Source organism: Lepisma saccharinum, chromosome 21 (genome assembly GCF_977018435.1).
Source record: "Lepisma saccharinum chromosome 21, izLepSacc3.1, whole genome shotgun sequence".
Taxonomy (NCBI): domain Eukaryota; kingdom Metazoa; phylum Arthropoda; class Insecta; order Zygentoma; family Lepismatidae; genus Lepisma; species Lepisma saccharinum.
In genome coordinates, this window is record NC_139249.1 from 33,613,943 (window position 1) to 33,641,346 (window position 27,404).

The window sequence follows — 27,404 nt, forward strand, 5'->3', positions numbered from 1 at the left end:
TTTATTGGGGGTGACTCTACATTTAACAGGCTACTTACTGGTTTGGATCTCACTTTAAGCTGTAGAACTTAAAGCAAACATGTAAGGAAAAGACTTCTCCAGATGAGACTCTTAATCGTATATATTTATATCTTCAGAATGTTTCCAGAGAGTGAGGAGTGGACAGCGTCTAGAGAGGTCTGTCATCAAGGATTCACTGCACGTGAGGACCCTGGGAGAGTGCCAAATAGAGTGTCTCAGGGCTAGATACTTCACATGCAGGGCGTTCACATACAGGTGAGTCGCAATATTGTCGAGGTTCTCTCAAGCTGCTGGTCAGGTGGTTTGCAGAAATGCTACCTCAAGGCTTCCATAACTTATCAGCTTTCATTGATATTTACTTGAGAAGTTTTCTCCCTAAGGAACGAAACAGACTAAAGCCGGTTTTAGACGAAAGCATTTCCTTTAACATTTTTGCTAGCATAAATGCTACGTAATGCTTCCAAAAATCTTGTAACAGACAGTAGTTTACATGAAAGCATTTTATGGAACATTTCCGTTAGCTGTTGCAATTACAATGTCCAATACATACAGCACGAAAGGCACGTCGAGTTACACCGTCAATGCTGTGTGAACGGTGTTTACAATTGAAAAAGCTAAAATATTCTTCCATGCGTTTATAGTAAGTGTTGTAAAGTATGTATTTAATCAGTGCCATTCTTCTTTACCTAAAACCATTTAATACGAAGCGATATTCCTCTCGGTTGAATAGTTATCATCGTTTAAAAGTATGAAGTGATACGTTGTTCACATCTCACGCGACCGCCATTACATTTCCACTCGTGACCATGAGGTCGCTTCTGATTGGTTACGCTATGGAAAATGGTACGGACCGAGCCTATCAGTATGGCATCTGAAATGCCATAGAATTTCTCACTTTACACGGTAGCTTTTTGGTCATGGCATAAATGTTAAGAAAAATGCTAAGGGAAATGCTTTCGTCTAAAGCGAGTCTTAAAAATGAGACATATAGATCCAGAAATACTGGCTTCCTTCCAACGTGTTATGTGTGTTGTCTAATTCTACATCGATGAGGCGACTGCAATAGCAACTTCTCAATAGAAAGTTCTTTTATCGTCGAAGTGTTAGGCAACACAACAACGCATTGCAGGGAAGCCAGTATTTCAGGATCTAGGTGTCCCATTTTTATTGCCTGTCACTGTACATCGTGATTCATGTATGCTCCTCAATTACCAATTACATCATTGGCATGGAGAGAATAGGTCGAATCGGTCAGTTGACCACCAAGAAAAATAGCATCGTTCATTTGAAATTAAAAACAAAAGCGGAAAAAAAATATTGCGATAGTCGATAACAGTAGTGCGGTTCAATTAAATACTATTCAAGCAGAATAATGACAGGAGAAATAAACCAACTCCAAAAATTGAGTGCAATGCTTCAGTGGAATAATTAGGTATGTACCTGTTGAGTTCAATAAATAAATAAATAAGGGCTGACTTCCCCGAAAGTACGTAAATGACAACCTCTCTTCCACGACCTGAATTGCATTGTTGCTGACTAACGAGGCTCTGGCGTCAGTACACAGCCAGTATAGACCTCTGTCGGATTTGTGTTGTGTGCTATCCTTATGCCAATTTCATTTAACATTCATCCTCATCGTCGTGATTAGCCAAACCCTTACAGAAAAGCGAAGTAAAATTTTTAAAAAATTAATCAAAAATCACAACTTCAGAATTCCATTCTCTATTGTGTTTTCAAAAATTCCCAAAAAAATTATATTTTAATGTCAGAGTTTACACAAGATATTCTTTATGATTAAAATCCCCTCTCCCTAACTTTTGAACATATCGGCATTTTAACAAGGCATGCAAATGTTAATAACAAAATAGAATATATATGCATTTCAGTATATTTTAAATAATGAACAGAAAAGAAAAGAGGAAAATTCAGAGAAACCGACGTCCTGATTTATAAAGGTACCAGGACATTAAGTGCATACCTTCAAATGTACGCGGGTAGAGGCGGGCGTACTTATGGGATTCCCCCTTTTTATTATATATTTTACATTTATTTCAGAATATTAACGGTATGACGTGTGAATGAAAAGATAAAACAGTTGTACCGGATACTGGTGTACCTAGTAGAAGTCTGTACGGCAATAAAATAATAGTAACAATATTCTTATTGATTATTATTATTAAGAAAAATATTCCACTGTTAAATATCGAAGGCTTAGGCCCTGCCTCTACTTAGCTGGCGACGTCCATGTTCCCAAGGAAATAATAATAATAATTGTTATTGATAAATCTACCATTACATTTTGTATGGAATCCTGCCCGCTCTACAAAAGTTTCTGACAACGCTCATGCTCTCACTGCTGCCCTCGATGGCGTAGTGGTAATGTCGTTGCCTTGTAATCAAGAGGGCCGGGTTCGATACCCGGTGGAGGCACATAGTGGCTCGGATCTTACTTCAAACTACACGTCCAGTCCCGATTAGCCTATTTGTGCACGATGTGAACCTAAACTAACTCAATGAAACTTTCATTTTCAGCTACGTGCCGACGACACCTCACAGAGGCCTTCCTCCAGACAACTGCTTGCTTACGGATCGCACTTACTTTGACCTCGACCCGTACCGCGATCTCTCGGAAGACAGGAATTTTGAGTTCTACGAGCGAAGGAGCTACGGAAGGGGCTGTGAGGAACAGCCCACGCCCTACCCGCCGCCCGGACAAGGACCGTACCCGCCACCCGGACAAGGGCCGTACCCGCCACCTCAGCAGCAGAAGCCAAAGGATGAAGGTAGAGTATTCTCTGTCCGCTATAAAAACAGATACAATGCAAACAAATACGCATCACTTCTGACAAATCCTATTGGTTGTTCGAGTGGCAGCTGTGACGTAGTCGTGAGCGTAGCAATATAGAGCCCGTGATAAAGTGGTATATACAGCTAGAGTGCGCGTCAAATCTCCTGCATATGTCTATAGCCAATAGCAGGCGCAGTGCAGCGGTGCCATGTCGAAATCTCACACGGAAAACAGAGTAGTTGAGCGAAACGCCTTGTCACGGAGAGCAGGCAACGTCGCACGTCTGCGATTGGCTGGTGCTGTTCAGCCGTTCAAGGCCATATGCAGGAGATTTGACGCGCACTCTACTGTTATATTGAAGTTGTTGGACATTATACAGGATGTCATTTTAATGGCGCCCACGGACCACAGAAACGTATAGAGGGTATCAAAACAAACAACTTTTCTCAGCAACATTTTTCTCGTTGGCGTGTCGTTTCGATGCTACAGTCGTTCAAAATAGCCCGTTTTGCCGCCTGTATGCTGGCAACCACACACATAGTTTAATTGCATTTGAGACGTCATTTCCTGTCATGAAGCGATGCGTTCCAGGGTTGCCAGGAACGCACATGTTCTGCTTTCCATCCTTGATAAGAAATTGATAAGATATGATGAAATGAAGGACTAGAGTTTCCTTCCCGTCTTATAATATTAATGTATTGAGTTTGTTAAAAACATTTAACCAGTATTAGCAGAGACTTGAAATATTGTTGAATATTTTCTCACAATAAGATGGGTACGTGGTATAGTTAAAAATTAGTCCGATGTGTTGTCAGCAGTGATGTGCGTCTACGCGTAAACAACGATAGTCTACATTCTACACGTAGATTACGTAATCTATGTAAACAACATGGCAAAAAGTGATAACTCAGCAAAGGGCGCCGTTGAATTAAAATAAAATTATACTGCGTATCAGTTACTGATGTGTGAGGAGAACTTTTCATACTCTTTCTTCCAAATTCGAACAATTTCTCACCTAGGAAGAAACCTAATATAGAAAACATTCTAGTGTTTTATGGGGAAAAGACCACTCTTGCCTCACGACTGCCATCTGTTGTTGTTTTTTGCACACTATTTATCTTCCTCCATACTTGATAATAGAAGAGAAGAGAAATTTTGTTGTAAATAGGATTCTTTTCATTTCGTTAGGAACCAATGCAGTTGAAAATGTCACTTGCCTTTCATGAAACCCTTGAAAATTAATTTTAATGCACTTTAGATTGTCTACGTAGTCTATGTAAACTACAAGCCAATGTAATCTACGCGTATATTACGTGTAGACAACACATGTAGACGTAAACGTACAGTCTACGGCACATCGCTGGTTGTCAGTGGCTGAACTGATGATATTTGTAACCTCGAACAAGTCTACATTAAAAATGTAAAATTCGTGACTTTATATTGTAACTGGGGTGATAAATAACCATCTCAGTTCGTGGAGAAATGGCACAGTATACCAGAAAAAAAGGGTTTGGGTCCTGGTTGAGCTGCTTATCTGCTTAAACATCAACGTAGTGCATCCATCACCTGTGTATATGTCAAATTATATGGTAGAAGAGAGACTAATAAAAATTTCAATTAGAATTCGTTGACCAATCTACCACCAAAAAAGCTAACCTTTCGGTACGATATCTGTGTAGCTTTTATTTTAACGTGTAATACTTATTATTTGAATTATTGTTGTTATAAGTCCACTTTACGCACAGGCAGGTTAATCGGGACTGAACCTACAGTTTAAAGTGGTATCCGATGGGTCTCCATCGGGTATCAAACCCGGGACCCTTGATTACAAGGTGACGATATTATCACTACGTCATTTGGGGGTTCCACTTGATTACATATATGGGATGCAGCATAATTAAAGTTACAAGTATAGCCTATATTATTACATCAGTTTGATTACATACATGGTATATAGCAGTTATAGTTACAAATATATATTACATACCCTTGAAAGCATATTTGGGATGTAGATCAGCATAACTGAATTACACCCTGTATAATGTCCAACAACCAATAGGTTAATGTTGTTGTCTTTGTTTTTATAGCGGAATTACAAATATAAAGGGTGTCCGAATTGAAACGCCCTAATTTAGCTGTCTGTAACTCCACATGTATTTGATGCATCCAAATAAATTATGCATTAATATATATATAGTCCTAAAGTTTCTGTGAGCAAAGTAGTAATTAGTACATTTAGAACATTTGGTACATTTTAGTACATATAGTACATTTCTACATGCGCCTGACATTACCCCACTCGATTTTTTTCCTGTGGGTCATATCAAGGACATGGTGTATTGAACCGAAATGATAGGATTACATGGGACAACCACACATGCTACAGGTAACCTGGTGGGAAATCTACTATCGGCTGGACATCCTCCGTGTGACTCGTGGGGCGTATGTGGAAATGTACTAAATGTACTAAAAATGTACCAAATGTTCTAAATGTACTAACTACTACTTTGCTCACAGAAACTTTAGGTCTGTGTATATTCATTAATGTATAATTCATTTGGATGCGTTGGATCAAGCACATGTGGAGTTACAGACAGTTGAAATTAGGGCGTTTTAATTAGGACACCCTGTATATTACATCCACTAGATTGCATATATGGGATGCATATCAGCTTAATTAAAGTTTCATACATGTTGTACAGTTTTAGGGATTGCCATAACATCCGGATAACGTATTTCAAATTATCCGATATCCGTTTCGGATAGAACAGATTTGATGAAGGATTTTTGGGAAATACGTACAGTGAAATACGAAAATTGCGAATAAAAGTATATTCGGATAGCCGTAAAAGGTATAAACGACAAAACTGTCCAGATAATGCACACATTCGGATATCCGGACATTTCGGATAATTCGAATATTCTGATAATTAGGATAATCCAAATATCGTATATGCGGATAATCCGAACAATTCGCATATCCCGATATCTTAATAATATATCCGATATTCGGATAGTAAATTCATATAAGAAAGGAACTTTTTCTCAGAAATCACGTGGTTTTGTTTATATTAACTTTATTGTTGTAGCAGATGGAGAGTAGTTTTTGTATTAATTCACTGGGCCAGAGCAGGCAACGTCTCCCAGTTGATCAGTGTGCCCCCCCCCATCCTTAAGCAAAAACCAAAAACTAGATAATAAATGCTCCTTTAGCAAAACTATGCAACTTTTGCATTCTACTTATTGTTTCATTAAATATGACTGCCCCCCCCCAGAAAACATTCCCGTCCCATTTTGCCCCCGCAGAAAACATTCCCGTCCCATTTTGCCTCCCAATATATCTTCTGGGAGGACAGTTACATTTAATATAACCCTAAATACCATGCAAAATAGTTTGAGCATGTATGAACTATTTTGATTTCTCTGCTCTTGTCTTCACTACGTTTATTTTGATATGTTCATGATTTCACTTTTTAATAGTTGTTACTATTTAGTTGATTTTGCTTGGGAGTACTTATGTACCAAAATTTCACAATGAATAATCGTGTGGTTTTTTTTCTAATCATATCAAAAAGTACAATTAAGTTCCATGAGATGGCACTACTGCGTTTGATGTTTTAATGTTTGTTGTATTCTGCAACAGTGATTTTGCACTTCACTATAAAGCATTACATAAAATATACTAATGTCTGTTGTGTTTTTCCAGTGTGTTACATCATGTACAGGCGTTCTGCACGACTGGTACCGGCTGTTATTAGAAACTCCCTCCATACAAGAACCATCAAGGAGTGCAAGGCTGAATGTACAAGGTCAAGAGTGCAAAGGCTATTCAACTGTCGATCGCTGTCTTACAAGTAAGTGCATCTGGAATTCCTTCATAGATGGGCTCAAATGATGAAAGCAAAACATTTTCAATCCAATTATGAATTGAAAAATGAAACAAGACAGGCAAATTAATTCCATTTCATTGATTGAATTCAAGCTTTGCTGGACAGAATAACGAAACGTCATTATATTATGTAAAGATGAGAGTAACGTTCGTCGCCAGCAAATCTGCAGAATATCTCATCTTCAGGGATTGGTGGTAAGATGAAGATGAGAATGACGTCAGCTCCTAAAAGTATTGGAATGTTATCTAGAGCAGTGGTATTCAACCCTTTTTCTCCGCGGACCCCTAAAGAAACTTTTCCACTCAAGCCACTCCACCCCCTTTCCCCGAGTTATCCTTAATTCAGATTATACATAACTACATCTAAAATAAATGATGCAAATCATTACCTATTAAATAATACAGTTTTACTATAAAAAGGAGAATTATAAAATAAAGAAAATTACGGGTATAGCAAAAATATATTATAAACTTTAATATTTCTTACCTGTTAATGAGATGGCTGAGCTTGTTTTCTGCACACCAGCTCCTCGATTCGTGGCTGAATCTTCGTTAGTGCAAGTATCAGTGGTGATTCTGGATTCAGGTGATTTCTGTGTTTCCTTTTGATGGCTGTCAATGCAGAAAAACCCTGCTCACACAAATAAGCGGAGGGGAAGGGAAGAAGGCGTGTGATGGCAGTGTCACTAAGTTCAATATACTCTGGTGCGTAACACCAGAACTCACAAATAGACACGTTTTCGAATTTTATTTCAAGTGATCTATCAGTGGACATTTCCAGCAGACTTTCTTTTAATTTTACAGGAAGATCAGAGGAATTGATGGCGGTGGTGGAAAACGGATTGTAATCTAATCTTGTGTGCTATCGTCTTTCTCAATTTCTGGAAAGTATTTAAAAAACTGTAACCTGAAATTTTCTACGTGGAATTTGATTATTTCCAGAAGTTCACCAGCATTACTAACATCATTTTGTCCACAATATTCCAACACAGTTGGAAAAACTGCAATATTTCCTTCATTAACGCAATCAATCCAAAGTAATACTTTCTTATAAAATCCTTTCACTTTCTCACGGGCTTTAAAAATATTTTTGTTGAGTGTGTGCGGATCCCATGTCCTCTCACATTTTTTTTGAAAATACGGGAGTTCAGTGCACGCGACTTGATTAAGTTGACTACTTTTACAGCAGTGTTCAGCGTTTCGTGTAAATCAGGAGCTATTTTTTTCGCGAACAAATTTTCTCTGTGTATAATGCAATGTTTCTAAATTATTGGAGGGTACATTTGGCGAATACGAGCAACAAGACCGGTTTTCTGACCTGTCAGTGAAGCAGCACCATCTGTGGACAAACTTACACACCAGTTCCACGACAAATTTGATTCTAATGTTATGAAATTATTAAGAATTTTAAAAATATCCTCTCCCCTTGTATGTTCTGGTAATTACATCCCAGAATTTCATCACTAATAGCACATTTCTTAACGAAAAGCGATTCTTGGAAATAGAGGATAATAATAAATCAGAGTTAGAATCCTTTAGTCTGGTGGTCGGTGGGGGGAGTAACATGAAATCCTCGATCGACCCCTTTTTATATTTACTTTGAGGAAAATGTTGACAAAGAAATGTCTATTTTCTTTGCTTCCCTTTATTACATTTTCAAGTTATCTCTGTCAGAAACAGTTTTCATTATTTATAATTATTTTAAATTGTGCGCACCTCCTAAAAAAACTTCTCGTACACCCAGGGGTACGAGTACCCCGGGTTGAATACCACTGATCTAGAGGTTCTGCTCGTAGGTTCGTCATACACACACTGTTTTTTTCTTATTCATTGATTCCAGACCAAAATATTCATCTTGCAAAATATCCACAGACTCCACTCAGTGTTACCATAACCAATAACTAAAATTTCTATTTCCAGGTTCATATTTTCTCATTCTCAGAAAAATTCAAATCGTGATTACCAAGCTTAATCAATTAGTATTATTTAATCGACACACAGAAAACACCAATTTACAAAAAAATATTGATATTGAATGAATGATAATAGTGAGGGCATAACAAGAATATAAGATTTTTGCGAACAATATAAGAAATACGGAAATTTTCATGACAACAGTTAAAAATAGGTTAATACTAACTGTGCAATTACAATATTTAAATTGTAGTTCCTTTTACGGGAAATGTACGCTACGAATGAGCGTATGTGTATGTCTTTCACACTAAGAAAGGCTTGAATTTAAAGCCAGATATCTTCAAAATTCCCTGCAATTTTTATATTTTCGCTCGTACGTGACAACACTGCTGTCAACCCCACAATTACCAAGGCACTGAGATAGCAACACTGCTTATGCAGGATATTGTAGCCTTTTTTCTGTTCACAGTAAGGACGAAGTCAATATAAATAAACCACGTGATTCGTGAGGAATCCTATTGGGGAATTCAAATGGTTACTGTTGCGCAGGAATCCTGCGCAGTGCGCAGAGAATACGAAAGCTACGATTTAACTAAGCTACTAGAGTAAAGTTGTCAGACCATAGAAGGACTGAATTAATAACCAATTGGGAAGTTACGAGTCACGTGCTTTTGTTTACGCTAACTTCCATCTTTCAGTGGACGAAGAGTCACTGGATGAGTTGTATGGACAAGTAAGATCTGGTGTTTCTAAAATCACCGTAGGAATAATTTGATTCATGTGACATGACAGCGTGTTGAATTACCAGTCAGTCAGTCTTATCAAGGGCTCTTCTGGTAAAGAATCGCAAAAGCCATAAGAAATAGACCAAGGTTACTCTACCATTAGCCATAAGCATACCGTTATGTAGGTGCGTGCGGATGTCAAGTTAGATCCTGCTTCATGATATGTCAATTACCCTCAATCACGCATGCCTGTCAGTGTAGCCAAATACAGGATTTAGTATCCAATTGTTGCAGATTAAAGTAAGATAAAAAACAAAAGTTCTTCTAGCCTGCAGTAACCCTCAGGAAAAAATAGGCTCGTTCTATTCTCCATTCATTGTAAGAATGAAGTTGACGTAAGCAAAATCACGTGACTTCAAGAAATAGTTCACTTCCTTTGTGTTACTTCTGTTACTTTGACCATGAATATATTGCCCGTAGCTGCACAACTCATATTATAAGGTCCCACAACTTCAATATAGCAGTTACATTGAGTGCTGCTGCCACACGGCTTTACACAAGGACTATATTCCTACGCGCAAGTTTCCTGCGCAGCTGCCATTGGAACAACCAATAGGGTTCCTTAGAAGCCACGTGCATTTGTTTACATTGACTTCATTCTTACGGCGGAAGAAGAATAGTACTCGGAGTACTAAATGACTACTCTCATGGAATTTCGACTCAGTGGCGTACCGGTAAAAGCAGTGGTAACAAAAATTGGGAGAAGTCTTAGATAAAAATATATTGACGACCACGGATGAAATAAACAATGCTTTTGTAGAAGTGAGTATTGAGGAAGATTCTCGAAAACTGGTTAGGTGAATAAGATTAGAGATGGTGCTGAGTAGGGCAGTATTTGAAGGGGGTTGAAGGGGGAATTTTCCCCTCTAGTTTCTAAATTTTAACATTTGAGCAGACGCTATATAATTAGTAACACAATATCTTCGATGCTACAAATGAAATCCGGAACAGTAATAGCGAGGTCCTATTGAAGACATGCCAAATATGACACTGGTGGTGAGAACAAAACCTACACCGTAAAAAAAATAGTAACTAATTAATGTATTTTTTATGGTTCATGTCTTAAAAATATATTTACGGCACACGAAACTATAATTTATAATTATTATGTATCTCGCATGATAAAATATTCAAATTTGATGCGTAACTTCTGAGTAATTCCAACTATTACATATACAGGGTGGCACAATTAAAGTTGCCCTATTGAGAGCCCTCTGGAGTCCGTTCCAAGCAATGGAGGCTATGGAGATCAATGACGAAAAAATAGTTCAAATTTTCACCACCAGGTGGAAATGTGGCGCTAATTTGTGGTGCGCAGTGAGCTCACACTATCTTACGTTTCCAAAGGGTCATCCATGTTGACAGAGCGCATATTAAACATTGCTGTATCGATATAAACTCAAATTACTTGTTGTTGTTACTTCAGCTCCACATTTAAATCTGGTGGTGAAATTTTTAACTATTTTTCATCAGCATTCGCTTCCCCATGATCTCCATAGCATCTATACCAAGTTTCAGCGCAATCCGTTGTTTCAACAGGGCTCCACCCTGTATTAAATTACGCTATTATTACTAAGAAATTACGCACAGGTGTTGATGTACCCATTTTTCTTTAGATATGAGGAATCCATTATTGAAATTTTGCCACTCTTTTCCAATACACCCTGTGTGCGTCGTGTTTGTGTGCTTGTGCATAATGTTGTTAGTTTTCGTTATTTTTGTATTGAAGCGACAACGAGACTTGAGTTTATATATATATCCAGACGAGACCGAGAACAAGAACGGCCTCCTCATTCAGGAAACGACAGTGTGCCAACTTAGCCTCCCTCCATCAGGAAAGAGTTTCATTTCTCGAGCTGCGAAATTTGAATAAGCTGGTGGTATAATGTCAGGAAGAAGGCTCTGACTTATATTTAAATAGAGCACGGTGGAATTTTCGTTACATGAGTTGGCAACACTTACATACATGTGCGGGGGAAAAAAAATACTGGTAATTTCCATCATACAGTTCCTGTTAAAAAAGAAGGCGGGGTGGAGCGATACACTTCCGCTCTAAAATAATCCTTCTGGGGAAAGTGAAAGTTCAGATAAATGGTGATCACATCAGACTGTCCCTGAAAGCATGATTATTTCATCCTTTCCTTATATTTTAGTTCATAGTTGCGTTGATAGAGGGTACTGAGGTACTGAATTTAAATAACAAGAGTCCAGACAAGTGTAAAATAATATAGTAATAATCTATGGCTAAATATAGGCTTGTGTATATGCACGGAAATATGCATACATGCAGAGTGCCACAGTATAGTACAGAGGAACTGTTACAGCGCGTAGAAGACACAAAGAACAATTTATCTTGGTAATGATTCTCTCATTGAAGCATCGTTTCGACACTACGAACTCCTCAAAAAACGTAATTTGTATCTTGTATGCATGTGGCGCACATTCAAGGTTGCCACTGTCGGAACAGACAGAAAGATGGAGACACTTGAGGAAAGACAAGAAATACGGAAAGATGAGGTAAAAGAATAAGGAAGAAAGTAAGGTAGATGCAAAGAAGAAAAAGAACGAAAAAGATAGAAAGAATGAACAATTACAGTGTAAGAAAGAGGAAGAAACAGAGAGAGAAAAATAGAGGAAGAGAGGAAAAATAGAGAAAACGGTAAAAAAGAGAGAGGCAGAGGACGAAAGAACGGAAGAGAAAGATATTGTTAGAGAAACGAAGGAAGAAGGAAAGAGGGAGAAATGGATGACGAAACGCCAAGAAAGAAGAGGCAGAAAAACACAGAGAGAGAGGAGAGAATGATGAAGAAAGAGATACAGAAACAAAGGAAGGGAGCATAGGAGTGCGCAGACCCTCTGATTAAGTGGGGTAAAAGCCTTGATGAAAGTTCAGTCGGAGAAAGAAACACCTCATATCATCTCACTGTCTTATTGTATTTATGGGTACTAAACAGGGGTGTGTATATAGTGTGCGTTCGCACCCACCGAAAATCACTCTATTAGAAGAGTTCCGTGACACAAAAATTCCGTTCCCCTCCCCGTTATTTTAATTCTCTGTGGTTCAGACTAATTTACATACCGGGTGATCCAAAAGTCCCGGAACGGTCACATATCGTGAGAAATACACATCGAATCGGAAAACGAAAAAATACCTCTTTAATAAGTGAAAGTGGTAGACCCCCTTCCATATACTCTATTGAGTTTTTTTTTTCTTTTTTTCGGAAAATTAATATCGCCATATCTCCAATCCTCATTGAGCTAAAAGGATGGTTGATAGCTCGTTGGACTCGGAATGAAGTCCTCTTTCCGATTCTACAATACAAAATGGGGGTTTCCATTTAAAATTTCACAGTTGCCCCCCGCCCCACACCCAGGGGGCGGGGGTGGGGAATCAAGTGTGATATCATTGAATAGCTTTCTTTCACTTATTAAACAGGTATTTTTTCGTTTTCCGATTCGATGTGTATTTCTCACGATATGTTCCCGTTCCGGGACTTTTGGACCACTCGGTATACACATGATGTCGTACAGCACATTCAAAACAACTACACATAATTTATTCATTTCCAATGTGTGACTAATTTATTATGCAACCACATAGGTGTAACACAACTAGGCTATAACAAATAAAATGCGTGAGTATTAATAATAAATAATTTGCTGGAGAACGAAGTGAAATAGTTTAATTATAGGAAATAGGCCGCAATAGTTGCTTGGAACTTTCGTCGGCTTGAAAATACTTTTTTTTAAAAAAAGAAAAATAATATTGTTTAATAACGATAATAAGATTTATCTACACTAAATTTCCAAGTGGGAGTATTAGGAAGGGCAACTGCCCCCTCTTGCCCCCAGTGCGCACGCCTCCGTAAGGGAGGAAGAGAAACGGATGAAGAAAGGAAGACCGAGAAACAAAGACAGACAGATCGATGAAAGGATAAAGAAAGAAAAGAGGACATCAAAGTGAACAACCTTTGTAAGTGACGTTTTCCTCATTAACGCCTCGTTTCGAAGCTACGAGGCCTCGAAAAACAGCATTTTCTATCCTGTATGAATGTAGCCATGTTTCACTGCATTACGGGGTTGCCACTGTAGCATATTTTTTCTGTCCGAAACAGTGATGTGCCTTAGACTATACGTTTACGTCTACATGTGTTGTCTACACGTAATCTACGAGTAGATTACATTTGCTTGTAGTTTACATAGACTACGTAGACAATGTAAAGTGCATTAAAATTAATTTTCAAGGGTTTCATGAAAGGAAAGTGACATTTTCAACTACTAACGAAATGAAAAGAACCATATTTACAACAAAATTTCTCGTCTCTTCTATTTTCAACTATGGAAGAAGATAAATAGTATGCAAAAACCAACAACAGATGGCAGTCGTGAGCCAAGAGTGGTCTTTTTTCCATAAAGCACTAGAATATTGCCTATATTAGGTTTCTTCCTAGGTGAGAAATTGTTCGAATTTGGAAGAAAGAGTATGGAAAGTTCTCCTCACACATCAGCAACTGATACGCAGTATAATTTTCTTTTACTTCCACGGCGCCCTTTGCTAAGTTATCACCTCTCGCCATGTTGTTTACATAGATTACGTAATCTACGTGTATAAAATAGTCTACGTGTAGAATGTAGACTATCGTTGTTTACGCGTAGACGCACATCACTGGTCCGAAAATACAGGGTTAGTCAAAATTATGTTAACACTCAATAGTCAAAATTATGTGAACACTCAAATGGCAGAAACAATGTATGAACAATCAACAATGAACTTGACAGACATCTATAAACTTGAATGTAGGCAATGATATGCTGCAAGTGCTACAAACGTGCGCACTCAACCTGTGCGCCATTACATTCAACACATAAAAACCACCGATTAACAGCAGCACGTAAAGCCCGTACACACATTTCACGGGGTATGGATAATATCACATCCCGTATACGGTCTTTGAGGTCATTGATGTCGCGAACCTTGATACTGTAAACGCGCTCCTTAATCATGCCCCATAATCAGAAGTCACAAGGTGTTAAGCCTGGAGAGTATGGAGGCCAGCGCAATGGTCCATCGTCCTGGAAACGCCTCATCGAGATAGTTTCTAACAACACGGGCCCAGTGCGGTGGAGCGCCATCTTGTTGGAAATACCCTGCACGGCGGATTTCTAGTGGTAGTTCATCAATGGCGTACTCCTGCAACATCTGTAAGTAAACGTCATAAGTTACTGTTGGTGTATCAAAGAAGTAGGGTCCAATAACTCCAGCGGCGGTCACAGCGCACCAAACATTCACTTTGGAGTCTCGTTCATGCTCCCGAATGACTCGTGGGTTTTCGGTGGTCCAGAAAATCGTGTTGTGACGGTTCACAAATCCACATGTGTGAAAAGTGGCTTCATCGCTGAATGCCATGACATTCCCAATATCCCGACGGATATTCGTCATTTCAGCTATAATCTGACAGCATTCCACCCGCTTACGTTTCTGCACCACTGTTAACGCTTGGCTGACTTGGATGTGGTATGGTCTCATCACAAGGTCATGTTTCAAGATGCGCCACACGGCTTTTTGAGGAATTCCTGTTTCCAAACTGCATCGTATACTTGATTTAGAAGGACTGTGCAACACGGCTCCCTGTACAACAGCGATGTTCTCTTCACATCTTCCTGATCTTGGACGTCCTGCGTTGCCTCGACAGTTGTTAGCTACTGATCCCGTAGCCACAAACTTCTTGTAGATGCGGTACACTGTTAAACGGCTTGGTGGGTCACGTGCAAATCGCTGTCGAAACTTTTCACGGACAAGGTTCGGCGAACCGTACACTTCCATCGCGCTAGCTACATATTTTCTTTGCTCCAGTGTCAATCGGTCGGCCATTATGTCACCTAAAAAGAGAAAGAGAAGAGATTGAAGACATTTCCAATGATCAGCTGTGCACCACCTACAAATCTAACAATACATGTTCCAATACATTTCAATCATAACTGTATTTCTGACCTCTACGTGTTTTGTCCATTGCGTGTTAACATAATTTTGACTAACCCTGTATATTAAAATCGATAGCTCGACATGGAAACGTTATCATGCTTGCCGATATCCTTACACTACGATTAGGCCACTCTTTCCATGTTTGGTCAAGAGATGGCTCTCAGAGCAACCCATGAGAACATGCTAAATATATACGATATGACTATTGTAAACGTAATTTTGATACATTTTGTTATTTTGTAGTGTACTTACAAGTGCTCGATTTCGTTTTCACAGGGGTTTTGGATACGACCGTGAAAACTGTCTTCTGAGCGACCTGGATGAACGAGATCTTCGGCCAGAGTTGGACTACACCCACGACAGAGATTACGAGCTGTTTGCTTGGAACTCCATTGATTACAGCTGTGCTGATGATCCTCTTTACCCCAGCGGAGGGGGCCAGCCGCAGCCCCCACCCAGCGGAGGGCACGGACACGGAGGTTACGAGAACCCCTACACACACCCTGATCGTAAGTTCCATCATCTATCCCCATTTTAGCTTGTAAGTGAAATATTTTCTCATTTTTCCGTTTATGTTTGTTTTTTATGAATATCTGAGGGTGCCACCATCATCGCTAATGGAAACGACTTTGAGGCTGTAAAGTTTCTTCTATCTTATATTAAAATATTTCTGTAATTTACAATTGTAAGGTTCGAGAAGAGATAGTGCCAATTCATATTTTCGTATATCTGAGAGAAACATGAAAGTTTAAATTCACAAATCTACTTTTATACTGAAGTCTGTGGCGCAATGATCAGAAGACGCCATTCAAAGCTTTCTTTAAAGAAATAAAAATAAAGACGACACAGACACGGAAGAATTTGCACTTGGCAGAGGTAAGGGGAAAAGACATTAAGACCATATAACTGAAGTATTCTGAAATATGGTAAACTTTTTAAAATCAGAAATACAAACTACGAATCTTTAAATATAAATATTTTTTTTAATGCTTTTTCTTTGTTTCAAAATTTGTATAATGTAATTATCACAAACTATAAGACCTATAAGAAGAAAATATGGAAAGACGCAAATAAAATGTCGGTGCTTGGTAGTACGGTCCGGGTGGGGGGGGGGGGGGAGGCGCGTCGATCCACAATCCTATCTAGGGCTCCAAAATACCATATTTTCTAATTTGCAGCCTAACTCATATCTGCGTAATACTATATTGTTGACTGTACTACTTGTTTCTCGCCCTGACCTCTTCAATTTGGACCTAAATTCTAATTAATTTAGTCATATACATAGTATAAAATAAATCTACATTAAGGCCACGTAACAAATTATTACTTTTCATATTTACAAATTAATTAATATATTCACAATGCATAATTTTGGTCACCGGCATTGTTAACAATTCTGTAAAACAAGAAGAAAACTCAGTTTCCGATTTCAACTGTTTTTCCATTTCCTTTCTTAGGTTTTCTATTGATATAATTTCGAACAAATACCTTTAGTGAATTTTAGTGTCTTTTGATTTAGTTCAACTTGCCTTCATTGCTAAGAACTGTCTGCTGTGTTAATTTCTTAGTTACTTTAAGACTGTACTAAAGGTAATTTTGTCGTAACCTTTCGATAACAGATAGCAGCACCGTGCAGCTAAGTGATATGTTGCCAGATCTAAGCGCAAATATAATCAAGACAGGTACAGTACATGCAGGTTGGTCAATGCGGATATTAGTAGTATAAAAAGGAAATTAATATTTATATAATTTGTTTGATATACAATCACGTTTTCATTTTCCAGTGAATATAAGAAGGGGGAATCTGATGGTTATTTTGATACAATGACAAAAGGGCATGGGTAGAACATATACGTATAGCCTATATGCCTACTTGATGAACATTTCTATAGAAGTATGGTGAACTACTAGACTTTAAGATTACGTTTGTGTTCAACTGCTATTCCTTTTATCATTTATGTATATATACAGAAGCGCGACTACTCATTCAAAGTTGATTATTTATATTTTTTGTTTAAAAAGTCATTTCTATTGATTTCTCTCTTGCTACAAATAGATATGTCGGGGTAGATTATATATATTTATGTGTGTGTGTGTGACTGTGTGTGTGTAGGATGTATGTCTAATAAATATGCCACCCTCTACTCTAAAATGCTGCATATGTGTATACACATGTTATTAAATCATAATCAGTATACATTACTAGATCCCCACAGGAAAACACAACATAATTTTGATATTTGCAGACCGAGTAGACGACAAATACACAGTAAGTGGAAAATCATGTTTCCTGGCCAGTGTGTGCAGGGAACATAGAGACGGAGGCTTCTTCGGATGTGAAACCGATGGCGACGGAGGTTGGGACTATTGTTGTAGAGCTGGCCATCACTGCGGATACTCCGAAGGTTTTGAGTATCCATGGTATGTCGAGCCATACCATATGAACACAATCACGTTTTGATCACCATACGAGCACAGTAATTAGAAAAAAAAATTTGCACTATCGCTTTTATCAGCCTGCACTTGCACTAACACCACTATTGTACTGCACTTATTTATGATGTAGAATGCTTTTTCAGTGCACAAAGTATTTCAGCAGAAAAGCGTACGTTCGTTCGTTCTGCAGCATATACGGATAAAAGCAACAACCATACTCGAATACACTTTAAGTACTTCTTGCACTCTTTTGCCAGTAATTCTAAATCGTTTCTACCCAATAGTGTTTAATTCAAAAGTAGAAATTGCTTTATATGTACAGCATAGTATCAGAATATGAAGAGGGCTAAGGAGCTTTCAGCTCCCCCTAGAAGAATATAAATGTATATTTTTAAAAAAAAAAATAAGTATGATATCTTTCTTTAAAGCATCTATTCGTTTAGTATATAATCTCAATGAACTTAGGTTAAACATCAAGGCTTATAAGACAATATACAAGTTACAATAGAACGATGCCTGAAAATACAGTAGTAATTAACCTCTTCTGGTTTAACATTTACATCTTATTAATCTTAAAATGAGATAATTAACTTGAAGAGATTGAAGAAAAGACAGTATTGTAAAGTGAAATATAATCACCAGCATGGCATTAATTTTTGTACACAAGTTTTGTTCAAATATAAACATAAAATAACTAAGTTAAGAAGCTACTTTGAGCTTATGTATGTGGCAACTATTTGTATGAATCAAATTTTCAGTTGTGCTGCCATCTTAAGGCGAACCTACGAATCATTATCGAAAAACTGATACGTTTAAAAGGGCGGGGAGCACATTTAGCACATCAAAAATAAATTCACACTCGTCAGCTCCTTTACGACATCACCATAAATCTGATGTGTTAAAGTTCATAATGCTGTTTTGAAAATTAGGCACTAAATTTTAAAAAGTCATATCAATAATAAGCCTAGCGGAAGACCCTGCAACTATCGTTTATAGTTATTTATGTGTTTTGGCCGCCATTACTCCACATACTTCTGGTTTCACGTGATCGGGAACATAATATCGAGAAGATCCACCATTGATCATTTTAAACGTCAGAAATATATGAAAATACGGCTGCAAAACCACCTTGTTGAAATGATGCTAATTCAAGAATTGGTGACAAATATGGAGACGTATCAAGCATAGCGCTAACGTCGTTGGCTTGTAATCGAGGTATCCCGGTTTGGAAACCGGCTGGAGGCACATAGTGGTTCGGATCCCACTTAAATCCAGGGTTGTTAAAGGTCCAGGGATTTTAAATAAACTCAATTCCGGTCCAGGAGAGAAAATCAGCAAGCGTAAATGGATTCTGGACCGTAAATAAACTTTTTATCTGTAAAGTATTTCAATTCGGTCCAGGAACCTTTTTCCCAGCTCAATTTAAATACGGTCCTGGAACCTTTTTTTCCGGATGAATTTAATTGCGGTGTCGTTCTTCCTGGAACTGTTTCTTTCTTCCTGTCCTCTCTGGAGTTCCACAGGGTAGTGTTCTAGGACCTCTCTTGTTCTTATTATTCGTCGATGACCTTGCCGACCATCTCACAGCTCCCTCTAGCAATTACCTTCTTTTCGCAGATGACTGTAAAATTTTCAGGGAAATCTCCACTTCCGACGATACTCATCTTCTTCAGAATGACATAGCAACATTTACTTCCTGGTGCCTGACATGGGACCTTACATTACATCCTGACAAGTGTACTACTCTCACTATCTCTCTCAAGAGGAATCTGTTAAAGTCATCTTACTCCATCTCTGGCAATAACATCAAAGCAGTATCCTCTCATAAGGACCTAGGCATTGTTTTCGACCAAAAGCTCACATTCGAGGAACATATTTTATGCACCACAAAAAAGGCCATGCGTCTCTTAGGTTTACTCTACCGTTTCACTGAAATTAGTGACATCTCAGCCCTCACCTTGTACTTCAAATCATTCATCTCCCCAATAATAGAATACTGCTCTCCCGTCTGGTCCATGGCATGTCCCACTCACCTCTCCAGATTCGATTCAGTCTTTAACTTCTTCCTAGCTATAGTCCGTCACAGGGTTCCCTCATTACGCAATTTTTCATCTCCTCATCTCTTGTCTTTTCTAAACTTACAAACTGCTTATCAGCGACGTTTGCAGAATGATTTCAGTTACTTATACAAAATTGTGAATGGCAAAATCCGCTGCAACACACTCCTTGAGGAATTCCACTTTAGAGTACCTATGCGCACAACTCGCAATACAAGGTTATTTTATACAAAAAAACCTAGACTGGAAATTCAAAAAAGATCTCTCTTTTATAGACTTGCCACACAATACAATGATCTCCCCTCAAATATTGATATATTTTCCTCCGAGTTTGCCTTTCGGTCTTCTATCAGAAGAAATACTTGTAATTAATATCACATAGTGCCATGTCTTACTTATTTTTCTGTTCATTTTCTATTCACTTTTATGTTGTTTTATTTTTTTTATTTTATTTTATTTTCTTATCTTTATGCTTATTATAATTATTTCTTTCTCATTGTTGACAATTTCAGTGTAAAATGGCCACCTGTGCTGTATCTGAAATTTTCTGAAATAAATAAATTAATTAAATTGTGCGAAAAAAAAAGTTTCGGTGCTGCAGCGGGACCCAACAGGACCCATTAGAATTTATGAGTTTCTGGACATTTAACAACCCTACTTAAATCTGTAAGTTTAATACTGATTAGCCCATCTGTGCATAAGTTGGACTTACAACAAAATCTCAAAAAAACTCAAGTAGACACGTTTCCAAAATAATACTAAATTGTTCAATGTAAGGTGTCTTCTAAGTATTTTTCCAGATATTTAATTTTTAGTGTTATTGACAGTATTGATAAAGTTGTTAACAGTATACAAACTGATAATTCACAAAAGGAATATCAAGAAAATGAAATACGGTAACATTAACATACTGTACTGCATTCTTTATATTGAAATTCAGTGATTTAAATGCGCGTTTCATATTTTCAAAATGCAATCTCTATTGTAATATGCCGCATTTATGCCAATTATGGGTATATACATCATAATGCATTCATTATCAATATTCTACCATCAATAGAAGGTTTGTTTCTTTGCAGAAGTTAAGTATGCATATATTTAATGAAAATATAGTCCAAAGCTAATGGAAAACGTGGTCTCCCCTTAATGTTTTACGAAACTTAGCGTATACTCTCTGGGACTACAACGCTAATCATTATTATAATTATATACCAGGTGGTTATAATTAAAGTGATGGTGTTCAGAGTGGTACAGCACGGGCTGTAATGAGAGTAGCAGTCTGAAACTTCGTAGATATGCTAATGAAGCAATGCGCTCGCAAATTATGCAAAAAAAAAAAAAAGTTCCAATTCTCGCCACCAGGGTAAAAAATGGCGCTGTAAGCAGTCAAAACGTGGAATTTTCCGTAACTCTGACGTCAAAGTCGGTGAAATTGCCTAACCATTGTGTGAGCTCCCTGGTTGTGGTTGGTGACGCTTGTTGATTTTTTCTTTAGTAATGTTCATGTAATTCGAATAGTGAAATTGTAGCGATATTTTATTACAAAGACTATTGTTTTCTGCGATTTATAGTGTTTTTCCTGTAACTATACCAAGTTTTGACTGCTTACAGCGCCAATTTTTACCCCCTGGTGGCGAGAATTGGAACATTTTTTTTTTTTTTTTGCATAATTCGCGAGCGCATTGCTTCATAAGCATATCTACGAAGTTTCAGAATGCTACTAACATTACAGACCGTGCTGTACCACTCTGAACACCGTCACTTTAATTATAACCACCTGGTACGTACATGCTTGATCACACTATGTTTCCGATCTCCATAGCGGAGTGGTTATTACAGCGTGCTACGACGCCAGGGGTTCCGGGTTCGAATCCCAGCATAGGCATTGGCGTTCTTTGCGAGTGCAGCTTCATCAATTTCTTGATATCATCACTCATCCCCATCGTCGCGTTTAGACTAAAGTTGAAGAAAGGCGATGTAAAATTACTTAATTCAATCAGTCATCACACTATAGCTATATTAACACCATTTTTAAAATTATTTTCTTGGTACATTAGAATATTTAGAATATGAACAGAAATTAACCTTCAAACTTTACACAGCACAACTGACTTTCCGTAACTTTAAATAATGTGTGCGTTGTTTGCTTTTGGGAACTACTAAAGATCAGTGGCGTAACCAGAAAAATGAATGAGGTAGAAAAGGGGAAGTCACATTTCACGCACCACAGAATACTATAGGGTCATTCCATGTTAAATCAACCAATGCAACCAACCAGAATGCGAGAAAACTCGGCAAAAATAGAAATTTTGACTTTTCGGTAAGGGGATAAAACTAACTAAATGTGGTATGAATCTGCCATATTTTTTTTTCTCTAAATTTATTATTTGTTCTTGTTTTCGGTTCTCAAAATGGCAGTTCGTGAAAATGGAATTTTCGGACTATATTTTATACTTATTATTAAGACTTGTAGCAATTATTATATAAGGAACTCGCATTCACAACCGAAGTACATTTAAAGGAAGAAGGAAAGATATCGGAACTAGTAAATAAATATTATTTAATACCTTAAAAGATATTAATTTATCTTGAAAGTGATTTGATAGGAAGTCTGTTTTCCTCGCTTTGAACATTTTTTGCGCATAAATTCATTTTAACGATGCTGCTCACATTTATTATTACTTTTATTATTATTTTATTACTATCATTATAATCCTTATTTTCATTATTTTTGTTATGATTTATTTCTGGAAATGGATTTCGATTTCCTAGTGTAATGTTTAATTTTACTGTGGTTTCAAGTGTGTATTGAAATAGGTCAAAATTATCCTTTTTGTATAAAGATCAAAAGAATCAATCTCATGTGAATTCTGTGGACCCAAAGTGTGAATTGTTCCTTAAAATTGCTAATCTTACACATTTATATTGATTTAGGGGTCAAATAGGTAGCTCCTGATTTTTGCCGATTTTTTGCGCATTCCGGATCACTCTGCAATGGTGTGAACCTTCACATCTCAAAAGTTGATAATTTTTGGTACAGTGGTAGTACCAGCAAAGTTGACAAAAACTGCCAAATTTCAGATTTTTTGGGCAGTTAGTTTTTGAGTTATTCCCTTTCAAAAAGAAAAAATCCCAAAATTAGACGACATTTTGAAATCTTTAAACAGCTGTAGATCAAAACTATTTGACCTGGAGAGCTGAAATTGGTGTCATTCTCTTGTGCTTTTAATGAACTTTAATTTGAAATGCAACATGGCTGTGTTATTTGAAATTTGTAATTTTTCAAAAATTTGGAAAACGTTTTTTTCTTATGAAAATCTCAAAAACAATCTTTAATTTTTTGAAAAGAAAATATTTTAAAGACATCAATTGACTGTGTGTGCAAAATTTCATAATGGGTCGGCAATGAGTTCCTATCAAATTATATTTTTGTATTGTAATGTGTGTGAAATTTGATAAATTTTATATGATTTGTAAAAATTATAACTATAAGCTGAGTGGTTGATGTTGAAATTAGTCTGTTTTATAATTTTTGGACTAACATGAAAATTTAGGACTGTAGGAATCATAACAGAAACGGGCTGATCAATATAATCGCTTGTGATTTTCGATTTGTACAGAAGTGCAGCAATACTCCCTTTTTCTGAGGTCACAAGGGACAAGTTCAGTTCCTGTTCACAATATTCATCTCTCTTTTTCAGGTGCTACGTTGGTAGCGCTGCCCGTGACCAGTGGCGACCCTGTAGTGAACGTTATTTCCCTTACGAACCAGACCGACACTACGGGCCACGTTACAGACCAGTCGCCTACCTACACAGAGAAGCACCACCCAACTCAAGTGTCGTGAGCTTTGACAACTTTGTCGAAGCCTTGAGATCAGGACGTAGCAAGCAGCTCTTATTTTCCCCGGACAACAATGCCTCCATTATTGTTGAGAATCTTGAAGATGACGACGACTCTCAAACAAAATCAGACAGTGCCGTAAAGAAAAAGGATCAAAAGTTGAAAATTGTTGAACGTGATGAATCAGCAGTAACTAAGAAGAGAAAGGAAAAATCGCAGGAACAAATAACTGCTGTGGAAGCCTTCCAAAACAAAGATGTTACAAACTTAAGAAATTCGCAGGAAAACAAAGATGTACAACATAATTCGAATAACTCGTCATTGGTAAGGGACAGTGTAGAAAATTTTTCGGCAGAAAACATATCTGGAAGCAGTGAAGATTCAAGTTCGAGCAGGTTGCCTCCTTCACCAAATTCTGTGAAATTCAACCTCGACAAGCAAGTTGATTACTATGCCACAGGTAGTAACGAACCAGAATATGATGATGATGAGTTACTAAACTTAACAGTAGTAGAAGCTAAAGAAACATAATATACATTAATGATTGGTCCTTAAAAGGCTAAAAAAATCTAAATTTAATGTGTAATTTTGCGTTTTGAGATACGTTAACTCAAGTATCACTTACGCTGAATCGCTGAAAAGTAAAGAATGTATGCAAAACATTCTTCCTATATAAACAATCGGCAACGTACTTACAAAACATACTTCAACTATGACTTCATTCACTGTGTGAGTTTCTTGAGTGTTTGTACTGAAGTGTAAATATATATATGATCATTCTTTTTACTTTGTATATTGATTAGATGGGAGTGATTGCTTTGCAAATGAAACATTTTGAACTGAAAAAGTTCAAAATATGTATGAGACATAAGATTTCGCACAAAAAATGTAAATTTACAAGAACGCTCAACAACAAGGCATATCTGTGATTGACTGTAAATGTTCTGTTTGTACTTTTTTGTCTTTAAAAACTTGCACTGTTGGAATTATGAACTTGTGTGGTTTTGTACTTAACTACTATTATGATTGTTTCCACAAAAGGTGTGTGAGTGACTTCACATATACATATAAAAATAGCAAATTAATATTTTGCCTTGACTCGAAATATAACGAGTTGTTAAAATGCAAAGGTTGAGGTCGAGAGAAAATAATAACAACTTCGCGTTACTAATGTGATGAATTGACAAATGCTAGAGTAAATTATGAGTAGAGTTCTCATTTAGTTTGACTACATTTAAACAGTTCTTATGCGACAATATTTTAATTTCTTGAGGAAATAGCATCTAAATAAAATTAAATTAACTATTTAGTTAAGAATCGAAATGATCACAAACAAATGGTGGTAGCACACTTTTAGGAATATAGCTACAGCTTGATGTTGCATTTTATTTTGCTTTGTAGACATTTGAAATTATTCGACAATGCTTCATTAAGGCAAGCAAGCCTTGTAAGAATCATTTCTACTATTGTCTTGAAAACAGCATAAACCATTCAAATATGCTAGTAAAGGCCAGGAAATAAAAATATCAGTATTAAGAGACAAGCTTTAAAAACACTATTTTTCTCTTCCTCAACCTTTGAATGCTACTAATAGACAAGGTGGTGGTTTGATGAACACAATACATTATAATACTCTCAGTTGATAAACTTGGTGTCAGAAGGGAAATAAACAATAATGAGCTGATGTGACTTCATTAAATGGATTTTGTTTTCATTTTTTGAAGTGTATATCAAGGCTCTTTAGGCAAGATATAATTGATCTTGAATCAGCCTGTATTTATGATTCCTGATCAAGTAATATCATATTAATTAATCCAGATATTTCAAAAAATGTAATTATTTATCACATTGCTAAACATTTTCATATCAAATATACATTAAATTATTATAATTTACAGTCTAATTACATCAACCTGTCAAGACGTAGAAATTCATTACGGCTATCTACGCTCGTAGTATTTTTATTTAGCCTTTTTGCATGGCAAATGTACTTTTAGTAAACCTTGTACTCCATCAAATCATTTCATAACTTGCATCGCAGTAAAATATTTCATACAAATGCATAAACCTATATTCAATTATAAGCAAAGCACTTATTTTACACTTGAGTAAAATTCACTGTTCAAACATAGTATTGAACAGCATTAAAACGGTTATGAATACACAAGAGCTATTTTACACTATAGATGAGGAACCAATGTAATGTGAAATCAAGATGTTTGTGTATTGTTGAAGGTGAAGTATGTATACGTAATTTAGAAATAATGATATACTTGCCCTAGAGGAATTTTTACATAAGAAACGTCACAAATGTTTATTTAAACACTGTACGATACACGTTCATACATGTCATAGAAGTAGTAAGAGAAATATATCATCATTTTTTATGTATGAGAACAATCTATACGATAGTTATTTAAGGAAGGGGATTATAGATAATTTTGTAAAGAGGAAGTAATTTTGTACTATCTGAAGTATTTTGAATGTGTGAGAATTTTCAAATAAATGTTGTTATATAAGTTGCCTACTTTATTTCAAGCTATTATACTTAATATTTCTTGCCATCGTCAAGCATTGGTGAAAGTTCGTTTTAACTTTATGCTGAGATAGGCTAATGGGAATGGACCTACAGTTTTAAGTGGGATTCCATCCACTGTGCAATGTGCCTGCTCCGGGGATCGAACCAAGGATCCCTTTATTACAACAGACGGAGCTACAGAGCGACCACAAGGAAAATAACCATTGGCCCAACGCCATGCACATTCCCCTCCATCGGTCCAATTCGGGTCATAAGGAAGCATGCTCCACTCTGCCCATCCCCTCCTCGCGGGAGTACAATGCACAGGAGTCGAGAGACTACTTGATCAGGGAGGCCCATCAAGAAACTAGGAACTTAAAATAATTCAAGTCTTTTTTTCTATTTATTTATATTTTCCTGGGCATATTAAATATGACTATTCCCGTATAAAATATGTCCACGTCCTACTTCTCCACTTACTTTATCCCTGGTCCCGTTATTATCACTTGTTGATTTACAAATTCTTATTACGAAATATACAACCATTATGATTACCATATGATACAAACACAATTTATTCACGAAACACATCTAAAAAGAGATCACTCAAATCTATTCTATGTAGATATCTACTAAAGGAGCTCAAGAGGTTTCCAGCTTCAAACGAAATGAACCTCCGTCCAGCAGTCGTAAATAAGCAAAAGAGCCAAAGACTCATATTTTATAAGAGCTCCTTTATATTGCTGCGAAAATACTAACCAGGAAGAAAGTAACGTAATTGGGGTGAACATCTGTACGTCAAAAGTTTATTAGAAATGTTTTGCCATACCTAAATATGATTTCAAATATTAAATCGCTGTAATTACTTCGGTGGCGACTGGCGACATTGCTACGACCTATGGAGTGTCGGAAATACTCGAGAGGGAGGGGGTAACTTGCAGCTGCACAAGCTGACGGCGAATGTGCTCTTGCGCCTCTAGCAGAAATACGTATAAATGACTTCCCCTTCAGTTTGTTCCAACAAAATACTGTCTATTTCCAGCCTCGCACCCCTCTACCCAAATATTCTATACTCGTTGGCTTTAATTCATGAACTCTCACATTGGTAATACAAAATAAAATTAACATGGGGATGGACAATTTGCCTGGTATGAATGATCATGTATTCAG

General features: G+C 37.1%; 1 protein-coding gene across 2 annotated transcripts in view; it reads left to right on the plus strand.

Annotated features, from left to right (window-relative positions):
- The window catches only part of LOC146004011 (uncharacterized), a 223,555-nt gene extending 197,320 nt beyond the window's left edge, over positions 1-26,235 (plus strand). For both annotated transcript variants that reach the window (XM_083142566.1, XM_083142567.1), the window contains 6 exons: positions 138-276; positions 2,554-2,804; positions 6,516-6,663; positions 15,657-15,889; positions 17,627-17,801; positions 23,575-26,235. In XM_083142566.1, coding sequence (XP_082998692.1) covers positions 138-276; positions 2,554-2,804; positions 6,516-6,663; positions 15,657-15,889; positions 17,627-17,801; positions 23,575-24,247 — 1,619 coding nt within the window. In that variant the 3' untranslated portion in view covers positions 24,248-26,235. The remainder of the gene's footprint in view (positions 1-137; positions 277-2,553; positions 2,805-6,515; positions 6,664-15,656; positions 15,890-17,626; positions 17,802-23,574) is intronic.
- Positions 26,236-27,404: the final 1,169 nt, after the last annotated feature.